General features: G+C 41.4%; 1 protein-coding gene across 1 annotated transcript in view; it reads right to left on the bottom strand.

The window, feature by feature from the left end:
- Positions 1 to 1,204: 1,204 nt before the first annotated feature.
- Positions 1,205 to 25,815, bottom strand: part of SERINC2 (serine incorporator 2) — a 32,991-nt gene continuing 8,380 nt past the window's right edge. Inside the window, exons 2-10 of the mRNA XM_026679443.2 lie at positions 23,000 to 23,161; positions 20,834 to 21,015; positions 17,061 to 17,140; positions 15,785 to 15,922; positions 12,365 to 12,534; positions 11,121 to 11,211; positions 10,300 to 10,444; positions 7,847 to 8,059; positions 1,205 to 1,558 (exon numbers count right to left, since the gene is read on the bottom strand). Of these exons, the coding sequence (XP_026535228.1) occupies positions 1,420 to 1,558; positions 7,847 to 8,059; positions 10,300 to 10,444; positions 11,121 to 11,211; positions 12,365 to 12,534; positions 15,785 to 15,922; positions 17,061 to 17,140; positions 20,834 to 21,015; positions 23,000 to 23,161 (1,320 nt within the window). The 3' untranslated portion in view covers positions 1,205 to 1,419. The remainder of the gene's footprint in view (positions 1,559 to 7,846; positions 8,060 to 10,299; positions 10,445 to 11,120; positions 11,212 to 12,364; positions 12,535 to 15,784; positions 15,923 to 17,060; positions 17,141 to 20,833; positions 21,016 to 22,999; positions 23,162 to 25,815) is intronic.

Here is a 25,815-nt window from a genome sequence, read left to right as displayed (position 1 = left end):
GGCTTAATTCCATGTACCATCCCAAACGATCTTACCAAAGCATTCTTCTTCCTAGGAAGAGGAGACCAACTGCTTTTCGGTAAAACAGGAAAAGGAAACAAAATGAAGGACAAATTTCAGAACAGCTATAATCTTAGCAAAAAAGGATAAATACAAAATTATATTTCTTCTACTGTATTGTTAAACAAGAGGGCAAAAGTACTGCCCTCTGTTGGATGCTACAAAAAAAAAAGAAAGTGTTTGTTAGACATGTGCCAGCAGAGCTTCACGCTACTTCTTAATCACAACTGCAGACTTTGTAGAAGAACAGTGTTAATCAATGGTAGCAAAATTCAGGATTCAGTAGTATCTTTTCCAATGTGCACATTTTATTCAAAGATGCAAACTGCAGTTCGCGAAAGCTTATGCCTATTAATAAAATTTGTTAGTTGGAAAATGACATTTGTTTGTCATGTTGATCTGGGGTCTCACAAAGAAACTGGGGTCTCACAAAGAAAGACACAGCCTAAACTATTCTAGGTTATTGATGTGATTTTTCTAGTGTGTTCAATCAATCCTACAATTTATGGAATGTCTTCCCACACAAGCCACAATCATTTCTTACGTGTCTCTAAATGCCAGAACAAGATACTTTTCCTAGAATGTACTACACCAGAATTTAACCATGGTTTACTAAGTAAACCATAATTGACTGGGTTGGTACAAAACGCTACATTAAAATCAAGCTTTCAGAAGGCTGCCCTAAACCAAACTAACACAGGCACCGTTGTGATTATAGTCTGTTTCTATGCGCAACATTCAACTACCTAATACAAAGATTTTTATTTTATTACCATCAAGTGCCATATCAAAAAGAACTGAGTGTTTATTTAAAAGGCTCCATTTGTAACAAGGCAAAGTGGTGAAAAATTCCTTTAAACCACAACTTAAAAAGGAACACATAGTTATTCCTATGCCAAATATATATATATATATATATATATATATATATATATATATATATATATATATATATATATATATATATATATATATATATATATATATATATATATATTTAAAGATGAGCAGCACCATGTAAGTTACTCAGGTATTTTACAATATATTTCGAAGGCCATTAGCATAAAGGCGGGGGGGAAGTGTGCACACATCTTCCATCACAAATGTGTGTTGAGTCTTGCACACATAAGTGAATTAAACCCGCTTAACTGGGGTTTATTATAAATTTTTAAGAAGTAAAGGCACAAAAAGATTTGTCTGAATGTAAGACAGAGGAAAGAGAAGGATTGGTCACTTCTGCCTTCATAAGCATGAGAGCCCACACCTAACATTCAAACCAGAAGTATTGATCTCGCTTGCTTATTTCCCATGGCACCGTGTAACTCTTTCCCTTGGGACGTTGGCACTGTTTGAAAGTTTTCAGCTGAAGTCACGGTCTGGAAGTGCAAGTGGGGCAATCAAAGTCCAAAGATACAGGAGAAGCCCAACCCAGCTGGATGAAATCTTCACCCAGACAGCAGTCCATGGGCTGGTCAGCTCTTGGCGGCTTTCATTAGGCCTGGAGGAAAGATAGAAGAACATGAAACATTCAGTTTAAGAGGTTCCGAAAGATTCCTGCCCATCATATCCAACCGTCTATCAATTATAGATGTTCCTCAGGGTGACATATATGATTCTTCTAGTGCTTAATCACAGCGGTCCTAAGAGGTTGGAGAAAGTGACTCTAGACAGCTGATGGATTTAAATCCATGCCACTCCCATCTCCAAGACATCTACCCAGTTCTAAGAAACCATCATTCCTATACGTTCAAGCTCACCCTGCATCTGAACAGCTGTGCACTGGTACAACAACCAAAGAATTTAATTTCTAAAGAAAAGAACTCTTATGCACAGAACAGAGCTTATTCAAATGTGTTGTTTCATGTACCAAGCATGAATGAAGCCATCTTCAGCAGGCTGCAACCAAGTTTGCTACAGAAAATCATGTTGTTCACGTCAGATTATTTGTTGTGTTCTTCTAGGATATAACTAAAACAGAAACTTATTTGTTCTAGTATCTGTACACAGATTTGTTCCAGCCTGTACACCTATTTGTTTCAGCATCTATACACAGCTGGATAGCAACGGCAATGCAGAGTTGACGCACTATTGCTAATCAGATTCTCAGCCCTACCAAATACAATGGAAACTTGTAATGGAGACAACAACACATGCATCAGCTGTAACCTTCATGTTCAGCCCAGACCTTCTTCTTCCACGTCATTCTCTAATGCCTTCACTAACACAATTATATGGAATATCATTTAGAATAGGGTTTCTCATTTGGTAACTTGAAGACATGAGAACTTCAACTTCCAGAATTCTCCTGCCATCATCAAGTTGCCAAGTTTGAGAAACACCAGTTCAGAAATTTCAGAAATTTCACCCTTACAAATACATTTTAACAAATCAATCAACTGAAATTCTATTTTTCAGTCACGGTAGACTAGCATTTCTCAATTTTAGCGACTTTATGTCTATGGAGATTCTCCATAAAAGCTTCTTTGCTGAGAAGGGAAACATCTTCAAAGAAAGAAAGTCCAATTGCCGCTTGAAAAAAACACCTTTGGGACTCAACTTTAGTGTGTTTGGAAGTCCACATATCTTAAAAAGTTGAAAAACATTGCGCTGGATTAATACCGCACTATTTCTAATCCCATTTCATAGCAGTCAAAAGCTATACTATAAATGCTATTTTCAGTTTGCTGATTTATTAAACTGGGCCTTCACAGTAGCAACTGCATAACTGCCATCAAAAAAACCTGAGATAACCAGGTGGGGTTGCATCCCAAACCCAGCTAGGGCCAACTCTAATTCCTTTTTGGGTTGGGTTGTTTTTTACGGGTTTGGTGGTTTTTTTTGGAGATCATTTTAGCTCAGCTTGATGTTATCTAAGAGAAACTTACCAAAAAGCCCTACTCAAATCCACCAGATATTTTACAATTCCCTTCCTCCCACTGCATGCCCCCCATACCCCTATTTTAACCCAGACATTCCCAAGGTTGCAAACAAGTTCTACTCCTAGCTGTTGTTACCTTGAATTTGTATGGAAGTTTGAACTCAAGCTGACGAAATGCAAAGCCACATAATGTTTGTATGAGCTGCTGACGCCACCTGTTTTTTTAATATACAGGTGTTTTTTTTGACAATTCATGAAAACGTTGTGAGGCTTCAGGGTTCCTAAGTGTGGATTGTCTATAAATCGGACCTTCTTCCCACAGGACTATCTGTACATCCCATTTCACTCCATTCAGGATAGATGCACATAAGCTTGACACATGCAGCATTTATTAATCCTAAAAATAATTCCAAAATCCCTGAGCAAGTCACTCCAAATGAGGCTGCCTTCTAGCTCTGTTAGAAGAGAAAGAAAAGCCCATTCAAGAAAAAACTATGAGGCCTGGAATTGCTACACGCCTCCAAACTCACCGTTCCAAATCAAACATCCGGGCAATTCCAACTAATGGAACACAGCCTGTGTCCTCAAAGGCCTTGTGAAAGTCCAACAAAGGGGAAATGGGTGCAAGAGAATAACTGCTGCTCACCAACTTACATGGACAAGGTCTCTTGATAGTTTTAAGGGGAAATGTCTACCGCCAAAACCTTGCGGAATTTTTCCAAATCCATATCAGTAAGACTAGTCTAGTTGGAGAGCACACTATGCTAAACCTGGAGGCTAAAACATATGAAGAATGGTTGCAGGAATTGGATATGGCTAGTCTAGTGAAGAGAAGGATCAGGGGAGACATGATAACAATATTTGAAGAGCTGTCACAGAGAGCAGTGGGACAACCTATTTTCCAAAGCAACCAAAGGCCAAACAAGGAATAATGGATGGAAACTCAAGGAGAAATTTTCTGATAGTAAGAAGAATCAACCAGTGGAATATCTTGCCTTCAGAAGTTGTGGAGTCTTTCAAGAAGAAGGTGCATGTCCACTTGTCAGAACAGTATAGGGTCTCCTGCTTGAGCAGGGGCAAGAGTCTTCAAACTTGGCAAGTTTAAGACTTGTGGACTTCAACTCCTAGAGTTCCTGAGCTAACATGACTGGAGGAGGAATTCTGGGAGTTGAAGTCCACAAGTCTTAAAACTGTCAAGTTTGAGGAGCCCTGGTATAAGACCCCCTCCTGCTTGAGCAGGGGGTTGGACTAGATGACCTACAAAGTCCTGTCTGTTGTTATTATTATTGTTGTTGTTGTTGTTGTTGTTGTTATTAACTTTTATTTATTAAACATGAAACTCAGTCAACTGAACACTTAAAAATGTATCACAAATATCATTAACTGGCTCTGATGGTCGATACAAGTTGCTGACAGCATATAAATCAACCAAGTACACTATTATACTATCATCTATTTTATTCATTAAACATGAAACTCACTCAACTTTAATGAATAAAAGAAATAATAATATAATATTATCTCTATTATTATATTATCACATCCCCTCCCACTTGTGATTGTAGGACTGTAACTTTGTCGCTTGTATCCTTACGATTTATATTGACTGTTTCCTAGTATGATTTGATTGCTGATTGTACCCTATGACTATCATTAAGTGTTGTACCTGATGATTCTTGACTCTTGACGAATGTATCTTTTCTTCTATGTACACTGAAAGCATTTGCACTAAGACAAATTCCTTGTATGTCTAATCACACTTGGCCAATAAAGAATTCTATTCTATTCTATTCTATTCTATTCTATTCTATTCTATTCTATTCTATTCTATTCTATTCCATCTATTCCATTCCATATTTTCTATTCTATTCCTATTCCATATTTTCTATTCTATTCTATTCTATTCTATTCTATTCTATTCTATTCTATTCTCTATTCCATTCCATTCCATTCCATTCCATTCCATTCCATTCTATCATCATCATCATTATTATATACTAGTGTTTGCCAGACTTTTTCCTACATTACCACATCAGAAAGTTTTAATACATCTCAAGAACTGATTATAAGTCCTTTCCTTTAGCATTGTCATAACTTTGAATGGTCACTGAACAAATGGGCATAACTTGAGGACTATCTCTATTATCAAAACAGCATCACTGAATGATCTTTATGTCATTTGAACAAGTTACCATTGATAATTCAAATTTTTGCCTTGGGAACTTTTCAAGTACATTTTAGTAAACTTTAAACATCCTTGCTGTGAGGGGTAATGGATTCATAGGGTCATTACCCAAAGAAAAACCACTTTTATCCAGGTTTGGGTAATTTATTTAGGGTTGGGAAACACTGGGCTAAACCATACTGTGGTTTGCTTGGTTCTGATTGAGCTTCTGCTGCAAACCCAGCCACTGTGACTCGTAAACCAGGGCCTGGCACATAAACCCAGCCGGGTTTAATTGATTCAATAAACCTTAGCTAAGCATGCCGCAGTTTAGGGCAAGGTAGGAAACCAGCCAAAGCCTTTGTAAATGAGTAACAACCCCCCCCCCCCGACAACTTTTTCCTGCCTTCTTCCCCAAATAAACTCCAACCCACAGAGGGAAGCAGAAGGACCTCCAGAAAGCCTGTCGGGCACCATTCCTCAACCTTAGCAACTTTCAATTTTTGTGGACTTCAAAATTCATGCTGACTGGGAAATTCTGGAGCTGACGTCCACATATCTTAAAGCGGCCAAGATTGAGCAGTACTACTGTAGGGCCTTGTTCACACACAAACACACACCAATAATGTGGCAGGGCTGGATTCTCCCAGTCCCATCTCTGCAGTAGCAAAGCCAGCCAGCCAATCAGCCTGCCAGCCTGGGGGAAAAGAATAATGGGATTTATTTGCTGCATTAGGTCTTTTCTGGCCCTTTCCTTGTTTTTTTTCAGCCCGATTCCTGCAGTTATGCACTCAGCCTGACCTTGTACCGCCTCTTCTCCGGGGGAAAGCAAGATCAAAAACCCAACCCCAATTTAGCATGCAAGCCCTTCTCTGGTTTGTTTTCATTCGTAAAAGGGCAGAGGCAAGCCAAGAATTTGGCAGAGCAGCCTGGATTTTTGGTCAGAGCGGTGTCACAGACCGGACCATCATTCCATTCTACACACACAAACACACACACAAACACACACACTCCGCGTCAATCCTGCTGAGGCAATATATGGCCCCTGCCAACCCACTGCAGCGCAACTTGGCACCGTTGCAGGTCTGGGGGTGGGGGGGGACGTGACAGAAAGTCATGCGCTAAAAATAACCAAAGGACTCAGAGATAAGGTTCTGTGCAAACGAATATAGTGGACTTTGGGATGAGGCAATGCTGTTTGCAACCACTGTCTCACCTTCCCTGCATTCTCCCCTCACCCTCTGGTCCCTCACCCAAAATGCTCCATTCTAGGCACAGCTTGCCAGCTTGTAAGCGGCACCTGCTTCTGCTCCCGCAGCCAACGTGGAGTTCATCTGAGGAGAAGGCTCTTTCCCCCCTTCTCTTCCCAAAGCTTGACTTGCGCCAAGCTGACAAATCATGCTGGTTTCCTAGGCAACGGGAAGGAGACGGTAAAGCAGGAACGCTAGAAACCTAAAGAGGCATAGCGCATCCTGAGAAGCTGGGAGTTTTTTGTTTTTGTTTTAAATGTGATTGAGTAAGCCATAGCAGGTTGCTTCAGCCGGCATGCAAAATTATCTTGTGAGGTTTACACCTCACATGAAGCCTATTCCAACCAGATTATGGTTTAATATCTTCTTGGTGCCATTCTTCCCTATACACCCTTTTTCCTAAGCTTAAGAAACCCCGTCCAGACAGGGTTCTAAAGATTCTGTTTACTGGGAACCATTTCAGTCAGGGCCAACTCTATAAACCAGGGGTCTCCAACCTTGGCAACTTTAAGACTTGCGGACTTCAACTCCCAGAATTCTTCAGCCAGCTATAAACGATTGCCTAGATACAGTTCTAAAAAGTTCTAGATACAGTTCTAGAAAGTTCTAGATACAGGAAGGCAAGGAGCTAGAAGACTGAGGATATCCCATGCCACCCGCTCTGCTCTTTTTTGATTTGGGTGGGGAAAACCTCGGGTCCTTCAGAGTCGGGCTTTCGCCAACTGTGCCAATATGACATTTCTAATCAATTGTTACTTTGAGAAAACTCCAGGCCTCAGAGTTTTGATTTCGTTGGGAGTGTTACTTGGAACCACGATCCTTATGTTATTCTGCTGTTTATAGGAAATGTCCAAATATCGGTCTCAAGGGAAGATTCCACCTTAGTTTGCACTTGAAAAGGGAAGGAGCAGCATCTCAAGGAGGCAAAATCTGCCTGTCTTTACCTTAAAAACAGAGAAGTTCATACAGGAAAGTAAAACATAGATATCCTCACCCTTGGGGTTCTCATCCAAAACCACATTAGAAGTTTACAAAGACAGCACTAGCTAATAAATGCTCAAAAGGTTAAAATCCCAGAGCATGAAGTTCTGGACCAGTTGATGCTTTCAAACAGTCTTCAGATAGCCACCCCATCTCTTAAACACAACTCAAGTTAACTACTATTAATCCTCCTTTCCTTTCACCCATCTCCTCCCACTTATGACTGTTTGACCATAACTTTGTTGCTTATATTCTAACAATTTTTTTACGGTTTCCTAGTATGATTTGATTGCTTATTGTACCCTATGATTATCATTAAGTGTTGTACCTTACGATTCTTGACTCTTGACAGATGTATCTTTTCTTTTATGTACACTGAGAGCATTTGCACCAAGACAAATTCCTTGTGTGTCCAATCACACTTGGCCAATAAAGAATTCTATTCTATTCTATTCTTATTTGAAACAGATGGGACTGGAACAGGGGAAGAAGGGCAGTGCCAGTTGTACACACCTATACCAGTTGGTAAGGGTCATCATGATGTAGAGGGAGGCCAGGAAGAGGCAGATATGGAAAAAGGTGTAGTTGTAAGTCACTCCTTCCTCTTCGTTGTCATAAGCCCGGTGCATCCCATCTTCAAGGTTCGTGTTTCCACCCCCTAACATGGCCGGGCTTTCTTCAGTGAGCATCATCTTGTTTACTTGTGTATGGTCCGAGGAACGGATGCTAGAATCAAAACAAACGAGGCTTGGTCAGTTTACTCAGCATCACTCTCCCTTCTGCTCATCCTCCATACTCACAATCCATTATTCACTTATCAATGGAGAAACTCTTTGGATCCATGTTTTTAAAGCTCATTTAAAAAGTTTAAAAGCATCTTTTAAATCTAGTTTTATCAAAAGGGTGTCAAAAGTAAATAAAGAATTGGGGGGGAAATCACTTCCAACTTCTATGGCCTGCTTTAGAAACAAGTCCCTTGGTGCTGGTAGAGATATTCTATATTTTGAAAATAGATCATGGCAGTTCTTGTAAAATTGCTGCCAAGGTTGATCCAACCACTGACCAAACCTCCATTTACCATAAAGCAAACACACATGAATAAGGATGTGGAAAGCCTCTCAGAATCGAGAACAGAACATTCTGGAAATCTTGGGGCTGTACCATTTCCTTTCCAGACCATGACCCTCCAAGAGTGATTGGGTGGTTTCTGGAAGTTAATCCTCCAAACCAGAAGCTATTTGTGGTGTACTAAGAGTAATCAACCCCAAAACAGGACTGTAGATCACCTCAAACAGTGTGCAGGGTTGACTTAAACAACCATTCCTGGAATGGCTAGGTCTGGAGGAGATTCAGTGTAGCGTGAAGGAGAATCAGAGCATTCCAAGCTTCCGTAGGATGTTCTATTTCAGGATCTGTAAATATTGCATATCCCTACAAATAAGATTAATCACCATTATAATCCTCAAGTCCTACTCCTGGCAATTTTATATCATAATCACCTCCAATTTTAATCGTCTTTGTTTCTCCTTGACAGGTTGACATTTATAGCCCACCTTTGCGATTTCCAAAGAATGCCTATAGGGACCATGCAATTGTTAGCAAAGACAATGGAAAGGACTGACCTATTCTGCAAAGCACCTGAGGGCAAGGCAAGAAGTAATGGATGGAAACTTACCAAGGAGAGAAACAATCTAGAACTAAGGAGAAATTTTCTGGCAGTGAGAACAATTAATCAGTTGAATGGCTGACATCCAGAAGTTTTCAAGAACAGATTGGACAGCTATTTATCCACAATAGTACAGGATCTCCTGCTTGAGCATGGGATTGGATTAGAAGATTCCAGTGGTTCCTTCCAACTCTACTATTCTGTATTCTGAATGTGCAGCATGCCAACTTCCCATTTCATTATTTCTCATTAAGGGTATCTAATAGCACATGGCAAGCAAATGGGTCATGGAATCTGGCACACCCGATATGACAGTATGACTGCCAGTGTAGTATCTGCATATATGACGCACTCCAGAGAAGGGAGGATGAACATCTGCTCTGAGTACAGGAACAAATGGTGAAAGAGCACAAATCCTATATAGTCTGTTTTTGCTCCCTTATCAATAAACAATTCATGTGATATAGGTTTTTCCTTGGCTATTATTAAAATATGATTAGATGCATGGGGAGAATAGTCTTTAATCAATCAAGAGCATTTTATTTATAAACGAAGAGCAAAAAAAGGGCTGTGAAAATATTTACAGACCCCTCACATCCCAGACATAAATTGTTTCAACTCCTACCCTCAAAACAAGGCTATAGAGCACTGCACACCAGAACTAGACACAAGGACAGTTTTTCCCCAAAAGCCATCACTCTGCTAAACAAATAATTTCCTCAACACTGTTCAACTATTTACAAAGTCTGCACTACTATTACTAATTAATCTTCTCATCACTCATCACCCATCCCCTCCCACTTGTGGCTGTGTGACTGTAACTTTGTTGCTTGTATCCTTACGATTTTTATTGACTGTTTCCTAGTATGATTTGATCGCTTATTGTACCCTATGACTATTAATTAAGTGTTGTACCTTATGATTCTTGACTCTTGACGAATGTATCTTTTCTTTTATATATATTGAAAACATTTGCACCAAGACAAATTCCTTGGCCAATAAAGAATTCTATCCTATTTTATTTGAATCTAATGACCAGCAGAGGGAGTCCTGCTGCTGAAACGGAGATACTCGGTGTACAGAAAACATCTCGTTGTTGGGCCCAGAACAATATCACACGCTCAGCCACCATGTGATTTGTTTGGTTTTGGCTTAGGGTGCAGACATGCTGCTCTGCAAACCAGTTGATGGATTAGCACGTTCTGTAAACCTAATCGATTTTTGTCGTATTATAAAATGAATGCTTTTTTAAGCAAACCAAGGCTTACGTTCATGCAGGTCAATGGATCAGGAATCTCACCTTATGAAGAGGGTGCAGAAGACAAATATGATGAGGCCTACAATACTTGGGGCATCCCACCATTGAGTTGGTTGGCCACTCTCAGGCAGAGCTGTTGTGCTGTTCCCTGCCGTTCTTATCAGGAGAGTTGGATTGCAGTGTTTCTCTAGAAAGAGAAAAAGAGAAATTCTACGTACTCTTCAATTCAAGTCTGACCATTGTCTACTCCTCAAACTCTCCCAGGCTTGCTGATTGGTCAGTCCTCCTAGAGAGCGAGGCAGATATGGAAGAGGTTTGGCCCTTTCTCTCCATCCAGCATGAATCATGACCCTTTGTTGAGAAAGCCTTTTTCCCCCAGAAGAGGGCACTATGCCTGAATTTGTAGAGAAAACTGGCAAAAAGGAGATGTTTAAATGTCCAAGAATCCAGAAGTGTCTCTTACAGGAATTAATTGAATTAAAACAGATTCTCCCAAGAATCAATGCCATGAAAATTGGGAAAAGATAGAAAGCTGGTCAACAGTCTCCAATCTTCCTTCCACCTCTTACATGCTAGAATCCTAATTTCATGGGCAGCATCAGACATTGCCCTGAGCAAATTGAAGAGTTTTGGCTTAAGGGTGCCGGTAAACCCACCCATTGGGCTTGTAAAACAAAGCAACTACAGAAGGCTCTTTGAGGTCCAAGCATTCCACTGGTTTTAAAGCTAATGCTTTGTGGGATTGATGCATTTCTCTTGGCTGGATCGTATACCATGTTGGACTTTTTTTCAGAAACAGGTTCTGTCTTTTTTTTTTTTTAACGCAGAAAGCCCTCAAAACACAACAGAGCAAAACTGCTTACCTGGTACATTGGCCAAAGCTGACCAGGTGACATACATGGTATAGAGGGTAATGATGGAGGCTTGGAGAAGGCCAGAATGAGGCTGAGCATCCTGTAGAGGAGCAAAAACACTTGTTACAAGGAGCAAAAATAAAACCAGATTCAGGGCAAACCAGGACCAAACTAGGTACAAAAATGTTGTGCAGTTCCTTTGCACTGGGGGCTCTAGATCAGGGGTCTGCAACCTACGGCTCTGGAGCCACATGCAGCTCTTTTGGCCCTCTGCTGTGGCTCCCTGTCGGCTGATCCACCATTGGCTGGCCCCTCCCCTCCCCGTCACTCCTTGCCTGGCCTGAGAAGGTAAGGATGATGGCGGGGGATGGAGACTCGCTCCATATTCCAGAGCAGGAGGTGACTGGGTGGGAATGAGTGACGTCAAGTTGTCCACAGCCACCCAGTTACACCGGTTGTTAAATTATTGGCTCCCGGTGTTTTCTTTTCTGTGGGAAATGGGTTCAAATGGCTCTTTGAGTGTTTTAAGGTTGCAGATCCCTGCTCTAGACATTATTGTCTATGTCAAACTCTATTTCATTGAGGGCTGCATCAGGGTTGTGTTTGACCCTGGGAGGGCCAGGGGGCATGCCCAGGGTGGGCGTGGCCAGCTCATCACTGGTATCGGGGGGGGGGCACCTGTGGTGGCCCAAGCGCTCTGCCAGCAAAAACTGACTCCCGAGCTCCGTTTTCGGCTGCAATGGCCTCCTACAACCCTCCGCCAGTGAAAACGGAGTTTGCGAGAGCTGCCCATGACCCTCCTGAGCTCCATTTTCACTGGCACAGCCACTGCAGGCCAGTCCTTTGCTGTTTCCAGGGCAGCCTGTCGGCCAGATCTAAGCACCCTGTGGATCGGATCCGGCCCCTGGGCCTTGAGTTTGACACCCCTGCTCTAGTTGCTGACAGATAACAGTCAGAAGGATCCCCACCTACATGGAAAGAAGCTCATGGTAGTGATGCCCTTTCCTATAGAACAGCCTGCTCCCTGTTGCAAGGATGGCATTCCATTCTCAGGCTGGCAAAACGGGTTTTTAGAAGGCCCTCGGTGACTATGATGGAACTCCCAGGGCCTAAATCTGCCGTATTACTTTCAATGATAAAATAATAACAAATTATACATATTACACTGTAAGTGTTTACCCTCACTCTACTCAAGAATAAGGCGATGGGAAAAGATAAATGGTTCACAATACAATCTGAGGACGAGAACATACCTGGACTTTGGGCAGTACAGAGACCACAGAGACCACAATGCAGAAGATGAGGTTGAGGCTGATAAAGATCTTGCTTTCGGTACAGCCATCTGGCTTGGTGTAATAGACGTAGAGTAGCACAATGGCAGCAATGGAGACAGCATAGAACAGAAAGGTGAAGAAAAACAGAGCTATGGAAGAGGAGGAGGGAAAGGACCGTCAGATTTGGCAAAGTAGAACTTATGAGGCATTTTCTCAACATGCTGAAGATTTGGCTGATACGTGTCAACTCGTAAAGCATTCCTATGCTTGTTTTCGAGTTGCCATATGCAAGGCGGGGAGAAGCCTGAAGGAGCAGTATGGAAATTAAAACTAGAAGTACATTCCATGCTTATCTTACAAAGATTAGGCTACCGGATCTTCTGCCCATGGAAATCTTTCATTGGAGAATGTGATTGATGACACCCAGCCCGTAAACATGCTTTGTTGGAGGAGATTTCCGGTTTGTCGGCTTTGCGAGCGGTAGGGATTCGCGGCTGCGCGATCCCTGCCGCGCTAGCCCTTTTGGGGCTCCGATCCGAAAGGGTGCGGAGCAAGGCTGCCCTGCAGGGGCAGCTGAAGGTAGGGGGATCCGGGAAAGGGTTTGGGGTGCTGCAGACCCCTCCTAGCCGGCAGAACCTCCTTTTACCAAGACGGTGCAGCGGCGGTCCGTAATGGCCGCCACAAAGAAGCCGGCAGCTGGGCAAGTATGCGCTGGAGGAAGAGGAGAAAGTTTTTAAAAGTGAAAGTTTTCTTGGTCGACCCAGGACTCTAAGATATATTTAATTTAATTCCTGAAAATGATGGCTTTTTGGATGTTTTTTTCCACAAGAGAAAATAAGCGGCAATTCTGAGGTGCTGAAAGGAAAGTTTACTCTCCCCTGACGGAATTAATAAATGGATATTGAGAAACCTGTTTTTTTTTTCAGGTAAAACTAGCTTTTTGGGATAAGTCGGAAGGGAGAGGACAAAAATATATTTATCTGGTTGGATTTTGTTGGAGGAGATGCCTTAAGGATTTGAAAACAGAAATAAAATCTTAATAAGGCTTCAAAACACAGATTTGAACTTTTTTTTTCCTTTGTCTGATACTACCCCTGGAAGAGAAAGGGGGAATTTTGGCTTGGCTTGGATTGATTGAGGATTGTGGACTTTGGGATTGTCTTATTTTTCTTTTGGAATATTTTGGTTGGTGTGAGAAGAAAGAGGGAAAAAGAAGGGAAAAGATCTATAATGGCTTTTTCTTTTGAGGAACTGAGGGATGAATATGAGCAAACAAAAGCAGCCTGTAAAGATGGTATGGAAAAAGCTTTTCTTTTTTTAAAAATGGCGTTGGTTAACTATGAACAGACAATACAGATGGAAGCTGAAGAACAACAAGAAGAAGATGAAGACGCCATCTTCAATGAATCCCAAAATTCATCTAAAAAGAAGGAAGGAAGAAAGCGAGGAAAATGAAGGATTTAAGATCTAAAAAACATTTAAGAAAGAGAAAAATATGATGCAAAATAAATACAATGATAGCAAACAAGAGAAAAGGGAATACAACAGAGAAGGGATGCCGCAAGACAGAGGTTAGAAGAAGGTGGGGTAGGAAGATTTGGTGGGGGAAGAAAGAAAGGGAAAAGGCGGAGAAAAGCCACAAAGTTTTAAAATTAGATGGGAAAAGAGGAATCCTTTTAGGGATAATGGGTAAAGCATAAATTTTTTTAAAAAAGATTCTGCAAGGTACACAAGATGGTACTGTAACATTTGTATTAGAAATAGAAAATTAGAATGGCTTAAGAGTTAATAAGAAATTAAAATGTTGAAATGTTTAATAATGATTGATTTTTAAAATGTAATAAAATACTGAGGGAAAGGCAATGAGAATGCTATAAGATTTATTATTTAGATTTATTATTTAACTACGTATTTAGGAGGATATTATGTATTTAAACATTTTTGATTTTTTACTCTGTTTATATTGTTACTAAAAGTAAAAATTAGTAGACAGAATGTACCAAGCAGAATCAAATTGGGTATTAGGTGTTATTTTAAATGTTAATCTAATTAATTTAGGGAGAGGATAGAAAGGCATCATACTCTGATTAGTGATTTCAGGAGAAATTCTTTTTTTTTTTTTTTCATTATAAGGAATGAGATAGAGGGATAATAAAGGATGGGCAAAAGATACAAATATAATGATTTAAATTAAGATGGATTGAATAAGATAGAATTATGAAGAGTGAAATGTGTGGAGAAGTTTATATAGAAGATACAGAATGGTAAATAAAATAAGTAATGATCTGTAAGATGAGCATGAATATAATTAAAGCCCATATAAAGAGAGGTACCTGGGGCCAAGTTACTTTACTAAAAGATTTTTATATGTATGTTTGTGTTTGTTTATGTCTTTGAGAGTATTGGTGAAACCTTGTAGAAACATAGAAAGAGAGTGACGATAATCAAGTCAGAAACAAATAGATGAAATAATATAGAAATGTATTGTATAAGATAAAGTTTTATCTGACTTGTTAAATCTATAATGGAAAAAGGTTCAAATATGTAATGGTTGATGATGATTTGTTTGTTTTTTGAAATTAATAAAACTTGCTTTAAAAAAAAACATGCTTTGTTGGAGAATCTGATTTATGACGCACCCGGGAGGGGGGGAGGGGGGGAAAAGGGTCACAGGTGACCGTAAATCACATGAGTCAAAGTTGGCTTCTTACAGTATGCCAACATGTTGCTCCTAATACATTTTTTGAGGTTTTTTTTGAAGCTTGGCTCGAGACTCATGATTTAATTAGGGCAATCGCCGGAACCCTGACAAATACACCCCTTAGCTCAAAACTGCTGGATTACGCCATCATATTAGTTGTTTTTTTGCTTTTAGCTTCATGGGCTGTGCGAATGCCATCATCATGGCTTGTACATCTGAATTCAGGCTAGATAAGGGGCACTGAGAAAAGTGACTGATAACCATTCTTCAACAATTACAACCACTGCAACATCCCCATGATCACGTGATCAAAATTCAGATGTTTGGCAGTTGACTCATATTTATTGTGGTTGCCGTATCCCGGGGTCAAAGTTAACAGGGAAGCCAGATTCACATAATTTAGATTTACTAACTTAATTACAGGGATGCACTTAACAATTGTGGCAAGAAAGGTCGCAAAATGGGACAAAACTCACTTAACAAATGTTTCACTTAGGAACAGAAATTTTGGCCTCAATTGTGGTCATAAGTTGAGGACTATCTCTACTGGCTGAGTGTTTGAGGAACACCAATCCCATCAAATCTGGAGCGTCATGATGGGAAAAGCAATTCCTTTTTCCACCCATCCATCCATCCACCCACCCACACTTGGAGCATCACATTTCAATCCCCAATGAACAGGTGTGTTTCATACAGACCTGCATACCAGGACTTGCTGTTGCCTTCATCTGAGTTGCGCAGCCAAATTTGACTCCAGGAGTGAGCAAAATCAATCAAGAGGATCAGCTGGATGAGGACAAAGAAGAAGGAGCCAACCACGCCAAAGTAGAACCAGACTTCATTCATTGGGGAGAAAACACACAAGAGGCACAAGAGAGTCACTCTCAACTTTATCTCATGCTACCATCCATGAATGAGACCACCAGGCCCATGAGGAAATTTAAATATGTCACAGAGGCCTGGAGGATGTGCAAGCTTTAAAAACAGTTTGGGAGCACCGTGTCAGCCTTAAATGGATTATAATTTCTCTCAGCCTTAATTTCTCTCTGTTCCCAAATTTGGCATTCATTAGGCCTACACAAGGGACGTGGTGGCTCGGTGGCTAAGACGCTGAGCTTGTCGATCAGAAAGGTTGGCAGTTCGAATCCCTAGTGCCGCATAACAGAGTGAGCTCCCGTTACTTGACCCAGCTTCTGCCAACCTAGCAGTTCGAAAGCATGTAAAAAATGCAAGTAAAAAATAGGGACCGTCTTTGGTAGGAAGGGAACAGCGTTCCGTGCACCTTTGGTGTTTAGTCATGCCGGCCACATGACCACGGAGACGTCTTTGGACAGTGCTGGCTCTTCGGCTTTGAAACGGAGATGAGCACCACCCCCCGAGAGCCGGAAATGACTAGCACATGCGAAGGGAAACTTTACCTTTACCTTTTAGGCCTGCACAACACTTGGGCCAGCAAGTAGCCTTATCTTAATATCTTTCTCAGAGGTTATATTTTTCTGCAGGCAAACTATCCAAGAATTAGCCCCCAAATTATCCTGCCTCCATGGAGGTGGCTGCCAGACTGATGGAAGACTTCACCTCTCTCTGCCTTGCTCTCTGCTCTCCACCTATCCATCATTTTGGTTAACAAACTGATGTATTGTTTTCGCTATGTTCCTTTGTCATTCTTCCATTGTCCTATTATTCTACTTCTGTTCTGTTTCCTTTCCTTTCCTTCTTATTTTAAGCTGCCTAGAATAGCCCCATGAGCCCAACAACAAGACAGGCATTAAATAAATTTAACAAATAAAATAAAAATAAATAAAAGCGCTGGTAACTTAGCCCCTTCTCTTAAAATACCAAAGCTGATCTTCAGCACCATCATTCAGCCCTGAGATGCTCCTTTTAATGAAGGCAATGCCTGCATACATATGAACAGAATTTTGCATCACAGATCAATTTCAATACACGGAAAAGGCTTTTATTTTCTTTTACCAGATGTGAATGTTCCATCAGGAATATAGAAGGCACCCACGGTTATTCCAATCAGCATCAGGAGCTTGAAGAACCAAAACCTGAAGTTGGCAGAAAGAAAAATTTTCTTTAGAGTTGTAGAACAAGGTAAGTCAACTAGAGTTAAGTTATCCCTCACTAGCAAACATGTCCTGTAGGACAGGGCCCCGTCGGGGCCGTCCGGACAGTCCTACCGGGCGCGGCTGCTGGCGCCGCCATTTTGATGAAAAGTGCCCGTGAGGTTTTCAGGTGGGTCAGAAAGCTCAGGGGCGGCCTTGGGGGTGGGGGGGGGGGGGGGGGGGGGGGGGGGGGGGGGTGGGTTTAAAAAGGGGGGGGGGGGGTTGGGTCACGTTAGGAACAAAACTATTGCTGGCTTTGTTATTTGATCAGGTTGTCAGCATCCTTTGTTCTCACTGATATTCCCTACTAGCTCTTTACCCGTGCTTCACTATGAATCTATGTGATCGGGCTTAGTTTTGGGGGAGGAAAATAAGGGGGGGAAAATTCTGCCTTCCAACATCTGGCTAGCGTCCTGTCAGTGTGTGAGAGAGTTGAGGGCTGTTTGGAAACTGAAACAGTATTTGCTGTGTGAGCAAGGAGACAGCAAGAAGCCTGGGCGTGGCTTAGCTCAACTGTTGCTTGGTGCTGTGAAACTGAAATGGAAACTCCTCTCCTCTGCTTGTGTTTTGCATTTGGAACAGATTTCTTTTCAGGTGGGAAGGGGGAAAAGAACTCCTTAGCATCAGAGCATGTTAATAATAATATAGGAAATACTAATGCTCTGATAGTCATTTCGAAATATTCTTTCTTAGTGAGCACCTAGAAGCCAAGAGGTACGTATGTGCCAAATTTCAAGTTTGTAGGCTTTACGGTTCTGGAGGGCTATATTTAAGGTGAGCTGTAAGAAAACATGATTAAAGACCTTGCTAAAGAATAGTCTCAATTCGGAAACTATGTTGAACTATAGTATGGGTTAGTACAGGGGTCACCAATCTTTTGGACCTCAGGGACCACCAAACTCACAATTTTAAATCCCGCCGACCAGGGACCCTGGAAAAATCCCCCCCAAAAAAGTCTGCAGGAAAATTCCCCACTCCATTTTTCGACCGATCGATCGTTCTTTATTTGAGATTGCAGGATACCAGCTCCAGCTCTGTTCTCAGGTGGAGAAAGAGAGAGAAAGAGACTTTTGGCTGCATGTAAGGAAAGCAGCAGAAGCAGCAGCAGTCTTTCTTTCTCTCCCCCAAACTCTGCCAGAAATGAATCTTTGTGAGACTTGTCACACTGGCGCAGCCTCTTGGAGCAGGAGGCCTTGCAGGGTCCCAAAGACGCATTTCTGGTAGAGTCTGGGGGAGAGAAAGAAAGACTTTTGCTGCTTTCCTTGCGTGCAGCCAAAAGCAGAAGAAAGAAGTGGAAAGAAGCAGCCCGGTGGCCAGGCCAGGCGCGTTGGGCAAGTTCCCCTCCTCCGCCCTTTCCCCCCTCCCCTCACTATCTTGCGTTGTTCGCAATGCAAGCCTTGTGTTCAGTGGGCCATGTGGGTGGTGCAGCCTTGTGTTCCCACGCAGCCTGGATTAATTGCTTTGGGGATGACATTTCTCTACAGACCTCCAAAACTTTCTCGCGGACCACCAGGCCCACTGGATGGCGACCACTGGGTTAGTATACTTCTAAACCAGGTCACTGATGGAACAAGGTTACTTTATTTTAAGAGAGGATTTATAAAGCTTGCATGGTCCTGTTTCAGGGAAGGCATGAAGACATTTCATACCCTCTTCCTGCAAGCCTTGGACTCTAAATTCACCTTGGAGGCTTTTACATCAACAGACAGTGCTATAAAATATGGGAACTAATGGGGAGAAATTGGATTTCAACAAGTCATTTATATCTCGGAGGACCTCTCATGGACTATGAGTGCTAACATGCTTGTGAAAAAGGCACAGAAGAGGCTGTACTTCCTGTGAATGCTCAGGAAGATAAATCTATCTCAGCATTTACTTCTGTCCTACTATCACAGCACCACTGAGAGTAACCTGACATACGGCATTCTTGCATAGTATGGGAGCAGCTCTGTAGTGGACAAAAAGGCTCTACAAGAGAATTATTAAAAGTGCCCAGAATATCATCAGGCTGCAGCTACCAGCCTTGGACAACATCTTCGCATCTCGCTGTTTGAGGAAGCTGCACAACATTCTCAAAGACTCTTCCCATCCTGCTTACAATCTTTGTGAACTGTTGCCTTCTGGCAGAAGATAGAGAACAATTAAAACTCATACCACATGTTTTCTGAACAGTTTTTATCCCAGAGCTATAATTGCACTTAACAATGAACTTAAGGACCACCATCAGTGAGCTGTTGGACAGTATTACTTGGTCTGTTGTGTGGATGCTTGTGTATGTTTTAGGGGGCGGGTGAAGGTGTGTTTGGGGATTGTCATGTGTGTATGTGTGTGTGTGTTGGGTCTGGTCTCTGGGTGTTTTGTGAATTTCGTTGTATGTGTATACTGTGTATATATGTACAATGACAATAAATTATTACTATTATTGTTGTTATTATTGTTGTTGTTACACACAAAAAACAACTGTGTACACAGCAAACGAGATAACTATGCTGGGTTATTATTATGTCATTGGAACACATAAAAATACACAGAGAAATGAGCTGTGTGATCAGCCTTTCAATCCTGAATTCCAATGGGGGCAGGGGAAGCTTTAAAATAAATATCCGTCCATTGATCCTGCTGTTTTTCATGGGCAGTTTATTTTGCCCTGCTTAAGAGTTTTTAAATGAATTTGACAATACACAATAAAAATTGACCCAATTGTCTGCACAGGCAAGGGCAGTTTCAACGCTTTTATCTATTTCTTAGATCTCTTGTTCTTTTTGACTGAAATTCTGCCAAAGATGACATTGGCAACCTTTAGAAGAGAACTATACTTCATAAAAGTTTAATTTTAAAAAACTCTTTTAGATGCTTGGAAGGAACAGATCAGTGGAAAAAGTTATAAAAGTGGGGATGCAAGAAAGAAGCTGGATTTTTTTTAAAAAAATCCAATGTTTTAGATCTTGAGGTGAAACATGTTTGTGTTTACACACATGACGATCCTATCAAGTTCACCTTAATGTCCTGAGATGACAGCTATGGAAAGACTAGCTTTGAAATGATGCCGGAGCATAAAAATAAAAAAAAAAGGAAGGGGAAAAGCCCTTAAATCAGTCAAAATCAATATTGGTTCTGCGGCTTCATTTGCCTTTAGTCACAGACACACAAACACACTTCCTTTGAATCAAAGGAAGGCTCCGAGAATTAACTTCCAGATTCCTTGATCTGGTTTTTGCTGTCTGGTATAGGATAAAACAAGGGATGTGGCGGCTCAGTGGCTAAGACGCTGAGCTTGTCAATCGAAAGGTTGGCAGTTCGGTGGTTCAAATCCCTAGCGCTGCGTAACAGAGTGAGCTCCCGTTACTTGTCCCAGATTCTGCCAACCTATCAGTTCGATAGCATGTTAAAAATGTAAGTAGAAAAATAGGGGCCCCTTTGGTGGGAAGGTAACAGTGTTCTGTGCGCCTTCGGCATTTAGTCATGCCAGCCACATGACCACGGAGATGTCTTTGGACAGCGCTGGCTCTTCGGCTTTGTAACGGAGATGAGCACCCCTACAGCCAGAAATGACTAGCATGTATGTGTGAGGGGAACCTGTACCTTTACAGGATAAAACATGAGCATGAATAGCATCAGCTGAACGAAGGGCCTCACCCATTCTGTATTGAAGCTCGGGGATCCTTGCTGCTCCTGACACAGAGCATCAGCATGGCAAAGAAAAAGAAGAACGAAGCTGTGGCAAAACACATGCGGTACACCGATTTGAGTCCCAGGAAGGCCTTGCAGTCAACCTTGAGGCCCACAGGCGAATTGCTTCCTTCGCAGAATCCAGGAAGCTAGTCAAAGGAAAAAGACAGCTTTAGAAAAGCCCTAATCTTTAATGCAACCATTACTGATTATTTTGCCTGTCATTTTGCCTGTATCATTACTGATACATCTTGCCTGTCAACGACTTCTTTAGCCTCAATCACAATAATACACGGACAAACAACCAATACAAACTCAAGGGAAACGGCTCCAAACGCGACTGCAGAAAATACAACTTCAGCAACAGAGTGGTCAACGCCTGGAACGCCCTACCCGACTCCGTGGTTACAGCCTCAACCCCATCACAGCTTCAACCTCAAACTGCCTACGTGGACCTCACCCCATTCCTAAGAGGTTCTTAAAGGGGGCGTGCATAAGCGCACCAGCGTGCCTACCGTCCCTGCCTTACTATCCCCATTTACCTGTATTTACTCCCTTTGTTCATATTTATGTTCATACCTATCCTTGTTATCTTGTACATGTTTGACAAATAAATAAAAATAAATAAAAATATTTCCCTGCCTGTTTCCCAGCATTATTTTTCAATTTAACAAGGAAAAAAAACTTCTGATACAATAGTTTTCTAAGGACAATGTTATAATGTTGGTAACATTCCCCATGTTGTGTGTGGACCATATAATGGCATGTTTGGAAAGAGATTTGCATTCTAACCAACCACACATTCCTCAATTCAAGAGAAAATTAAAGTTAACCAAATTAAGAGAACCCATTCATATGAGTCAGAGGTTGAGAGAAGCCTCCATCTTATGAATCCATGATCTAAACTGAATCCTAAAGAGGAGAAACAATCCAATTGTTGAGATTTTTGTAACCTCATCCTTTCTCCTTTCATTTTTCCCTTTCTTATGAAGAAAAAAATAAAGACTTTTTTTCTTTTACTGTAATCCCTTTTATTGGGATTGAGTTGAGGCAACTGGAGCTGAGCATTTACTAGCCGGATGTTCTTCCTGATGACTATGTGGCAGTTCACAGCAGATATTTTCTCTTTGCACCCTGATAGAGAAACATCTACCACTGCTTAAGATTGAACTCTCAACCTTCTGAGTGTGAGACAAGCGTTTTCACCTCTTGGCCACCACACTACTCATCTTTTTTCCTTTCAATAAACCTTGTTAAAGAAACTTGGGGAAACTGTTGCTTTTGGTGGAAGTGAGGAGGTCAAATGATACCATTATCTTTCCATCTTCCCCTGGCATCTTATTTTTCTGCTCAATTCCAAACTCAGGATGACACACTTCCCCTGGGGTTTTCCCCAACCTGGAAATCTGAACAACCAGGAAATCTATGGCGTGATGGAGAAATATACAAACCAAACCAATCTGGATGGTTTCCACCCACTGGAAATCTCCACCCACTGATTTGACAATAAAGGTAGCACCAAAAGACCAGCAGGTAAACACAGCAAGTTTGAGATGTGGAAGAAAGACCATTATGCAAACAATTTAAAGAGCAAGCAGACCACAAATTGGCTTGCCAATTTTTACTCTTGTCTGTAATGAAGCTAAGAGCTCAGGAAATTACAGCAGTTAATTGGAAGGTTAAAGAACCAAAAGACAGTTTGGGTTTTTATTGGGAGCTTTCTAAAGCCCCAAAATACTTATTAATGGCATAAGGAGAAAGCCATATGAATTAATTTAATAAATAACATGTTTACGTGTATGAAGAGATAAATCATTATGGTCAATTCTGGAAGTATCCTACTATCAGCCACCATTCCTGAAAAGTTCTGGAAATATATTGGAGTTGTCTGGCCTTCAAAATGTTTCCAGAATATCAAGAGAGTGTTGCAACCTTCCAATAACATTAGACCAATCCATCTCAAACTTGTAACAGCTGCTACAAAGTCAAAGTGTCTCACACGCCCCCTAACAATTAATAGAAGTGCTAAAATTACTTACAGTACTATCAGCTCCCTTGAAATTCTGAAGCACCTTTGGCCTCATTTCAATGCCCAGGAGGGAAGGGAGAAGCACCTCACCACGTGTCACTCACCTTGTGCAGCTTTTCTTCCACTCCTGGAATTATCATTATGATGGACACTAACGTCCCCAGGAAGAGAAACAAGGTGAAGCTGAGGCGTGTTACAGTTGAATTCTTGGTGGAGGGACAACAGCCACATAACAGACAAGAAGCTGAACCACAGAGACATGATGCCTGTCAAGAGAGAAACAGCCGCCATGTGAGAAGGAAAAGAATATTTCTTTTCTTGTAAGATTGCATGCATTTATTTTAGGAATCACAATGAACAGTGGTGATATGAATATTCCTATTAAAGTTTAGAGCAGGGGTGTCCAACCTTGGCAACTTTAAGACTTGTGGACTTCAACTTTGCTGGCTGAGGAATTCTGGGAGTTGAAGTCCACAAGTCTTAAAGTTGCCAAGGTTGGACACCCCTGGTTTAGAGCTTTGTTGCGATTTTCAATTATTTCTTAAAAAGATAGAATGACTAGTTGCATATATTCATTGTTTCATCAATGAAAATGAATTTGAAACTTTTTGACAACCGTAAATTGTCTTTACCAGATATTTTCATTTTTACTATGTACTTTTTCATTATTATTATTTTTTGCTTTTATGTAGTCATTTATTTTGTTCCTTAAATGTTTTAAAATAAATTTTAAAATGTTCCAAATTAAAACAAAAAACAAAAAGAGATATGTGGCCATGAAAAATAAATAATTTTGAAAAGGGGCTCCACACGGAAATTGTTACAGTTACTTAGTTTTTGTTTCTAGGATAGTTTGTTATATAGGATAGTTTGTTATATAGGATAGTTTGTTATATAGGATAGCTAGTTATCCTAGAAGTAAAAACTAAGTAGCTATAACAATTTCTGCATGGAGTCCCTTTCAAAATTATTTATTTTTCATGACCATTTATTTTTTAAAAAAAAAAAAAACCTTAACCGTAACAAACTACTCAACACTACCATTAAGGAATAAATGTTATAAATAAAAATGCCTAGAATATAATTTTGAAACAAAAATCTATTCTCCTTCTCAGTTGGTGATAATGGTCCCCATGGAGATAAGGGAAACATCAAGGGAAAGATCCAGCTAAACAAGCTTTTGGGATGGTCTTTGCATGACTCATCTTTCAATATCTTGATGCTATCTGCTGTTCGGAAGATTATGAGCATGGTATGAGTCGCATACCACTTTAAGCCATACAAGTTATCATTGGCTTACAACCACGGCTAGGCCCAGAACTTCTGTTGCTAAGCAATGTGATGAGGGAAGCCCCCATGATTATCACATGACCCCAGGATTCTGCAATGGTCACAAATACAGGCCGCTTGCCAGGTGCCCGAATTATGACCATGTGAACATGGGGATGCTGGGATGATAACCAGTGCAAGGATCAGTCGTAAGCTTTTTCCCCAATACCATCATAATTTTAGTCATTAAATGAATTGTCAGACACAAGTAACTTACACCACCAAAATCATTCCGTGAATAGACCCAAGTATTATTGCTTTATTGCTGATCACCTGTATTACAAGAATCTCACCAGACGGCTCTATCTTCCCTTGGGAAACAGCTGATGGAGACCCAAGGGTTTGACCTCAGACATTTCCTCCCCCAAACCGGATCCAAGCTGGAATGTCTTATTATTCCCCTGAGAAAGGCCCCCTCTCCTTCAGCCAGTTATTCCACCCCACAAATGGACATTAAGTGGGTGACTACCGGTACTTTAACTTATGTTGGAAAGAGACTGGCTGAGTCGAGGTGAGGAGTCAAGTGGGGTATTAGTCTGGAATCTTTAGGTAAGCATAAAAAGGCAAAATCCAACACACACCCCTTGAATGCAGTTGGACCTTATCTAGTCTGGTCCAGGTACAAACCATCTGTCTGTGAAACATCCAGTGAAACTGTTCTGAACTAGGCTTCACAACACCACGAAACAGACTCCTTGTCCCAACAAAACCCCTTTTTGTTGGGCTAATGTGAATTCCTATCATTCACATCCAGCAAAGTCCCGGCAAACAGTCTTTCAAGGGTGAATTACAACCACAGACCTTACCAGGCTTGGAGAGTTGCCAGGCCGATAGCTTCCAAGCGCAACGCTGTACAAGAAAATACCTGGCAAGGAGTCTCTGAGAGTCACAAACAAATCTTCACAATAATTACATGAACTAATTGTCTCCTGCAAACACCACTCCCCTTTCACTCTTCTTTATTCCCTGTGGGAGGGGCCATTCACCATCCACCTATGCCTTTACTCCCTTTTTCCTTAACTGTTCCCTTCTCCTGGCAGCTCTGCACATGCGCACATTGGGAACAGGCTCCAGCTGTTCTTCTGCCCCATTGATCTCCGACTCCAAAGGCAGCTGATAACTGTTAGAAAGCCTTGCCCCATCTCTGCCTCTGACATAGACCACTCATCAGAGCCTTCCCCGGACTCCAGGACTGGACCATGTTGCTCCCCAACCTCCTCACTGTCCAAGTCTGCTGCTAGCTCCATTGGTCGCTGGCAGGCCACAACAGAAACAGGCAGGAGCAATAAAGTAGCTAATTGAATTTTTCATGTGCAGAATTGGTTGTTCATGCCTGACTACTATTGGGTTCACAATGATCCTAAGAAGAGCCTAGGGTTCATTGCCCACAATGGTTGGCCTGACAAGTGTATTATGCTAAAACCAAAGCAACCCACATTGCTTTGCACAGCTTCCTTTCCAAGGCAAGAATCTGCAACCGCCACTTCCTCTCTGCATACTTCCAGATGCATTTCCTGAGTACTCATTACCCATTTCCCCCACCTGCGTGCTCATCAGATGGGCTAAACTACAATTTATATAAAAGCTCTCT

The sequence above is a fragment of the Notechis scutatus genome, chromosome 8 (assembly GCF_049901735.1).
Source record: "Notechis scutatus isolate UNSWTSFEM ecotype Mainland chromosome 8, rNotScu1.2, whole genome shotgun sequence".
Taxonomy (NCBI): Eukaryota; Metazoa; Chordata; class Lepidosauria; order Squamata; family Elapidae; genus Notechis; species Notechis scutatus.
Note: the sequence above shows the minus strand (reverse complement) of the source record. Positions and strands in the feature narration are given on the sequence as shown.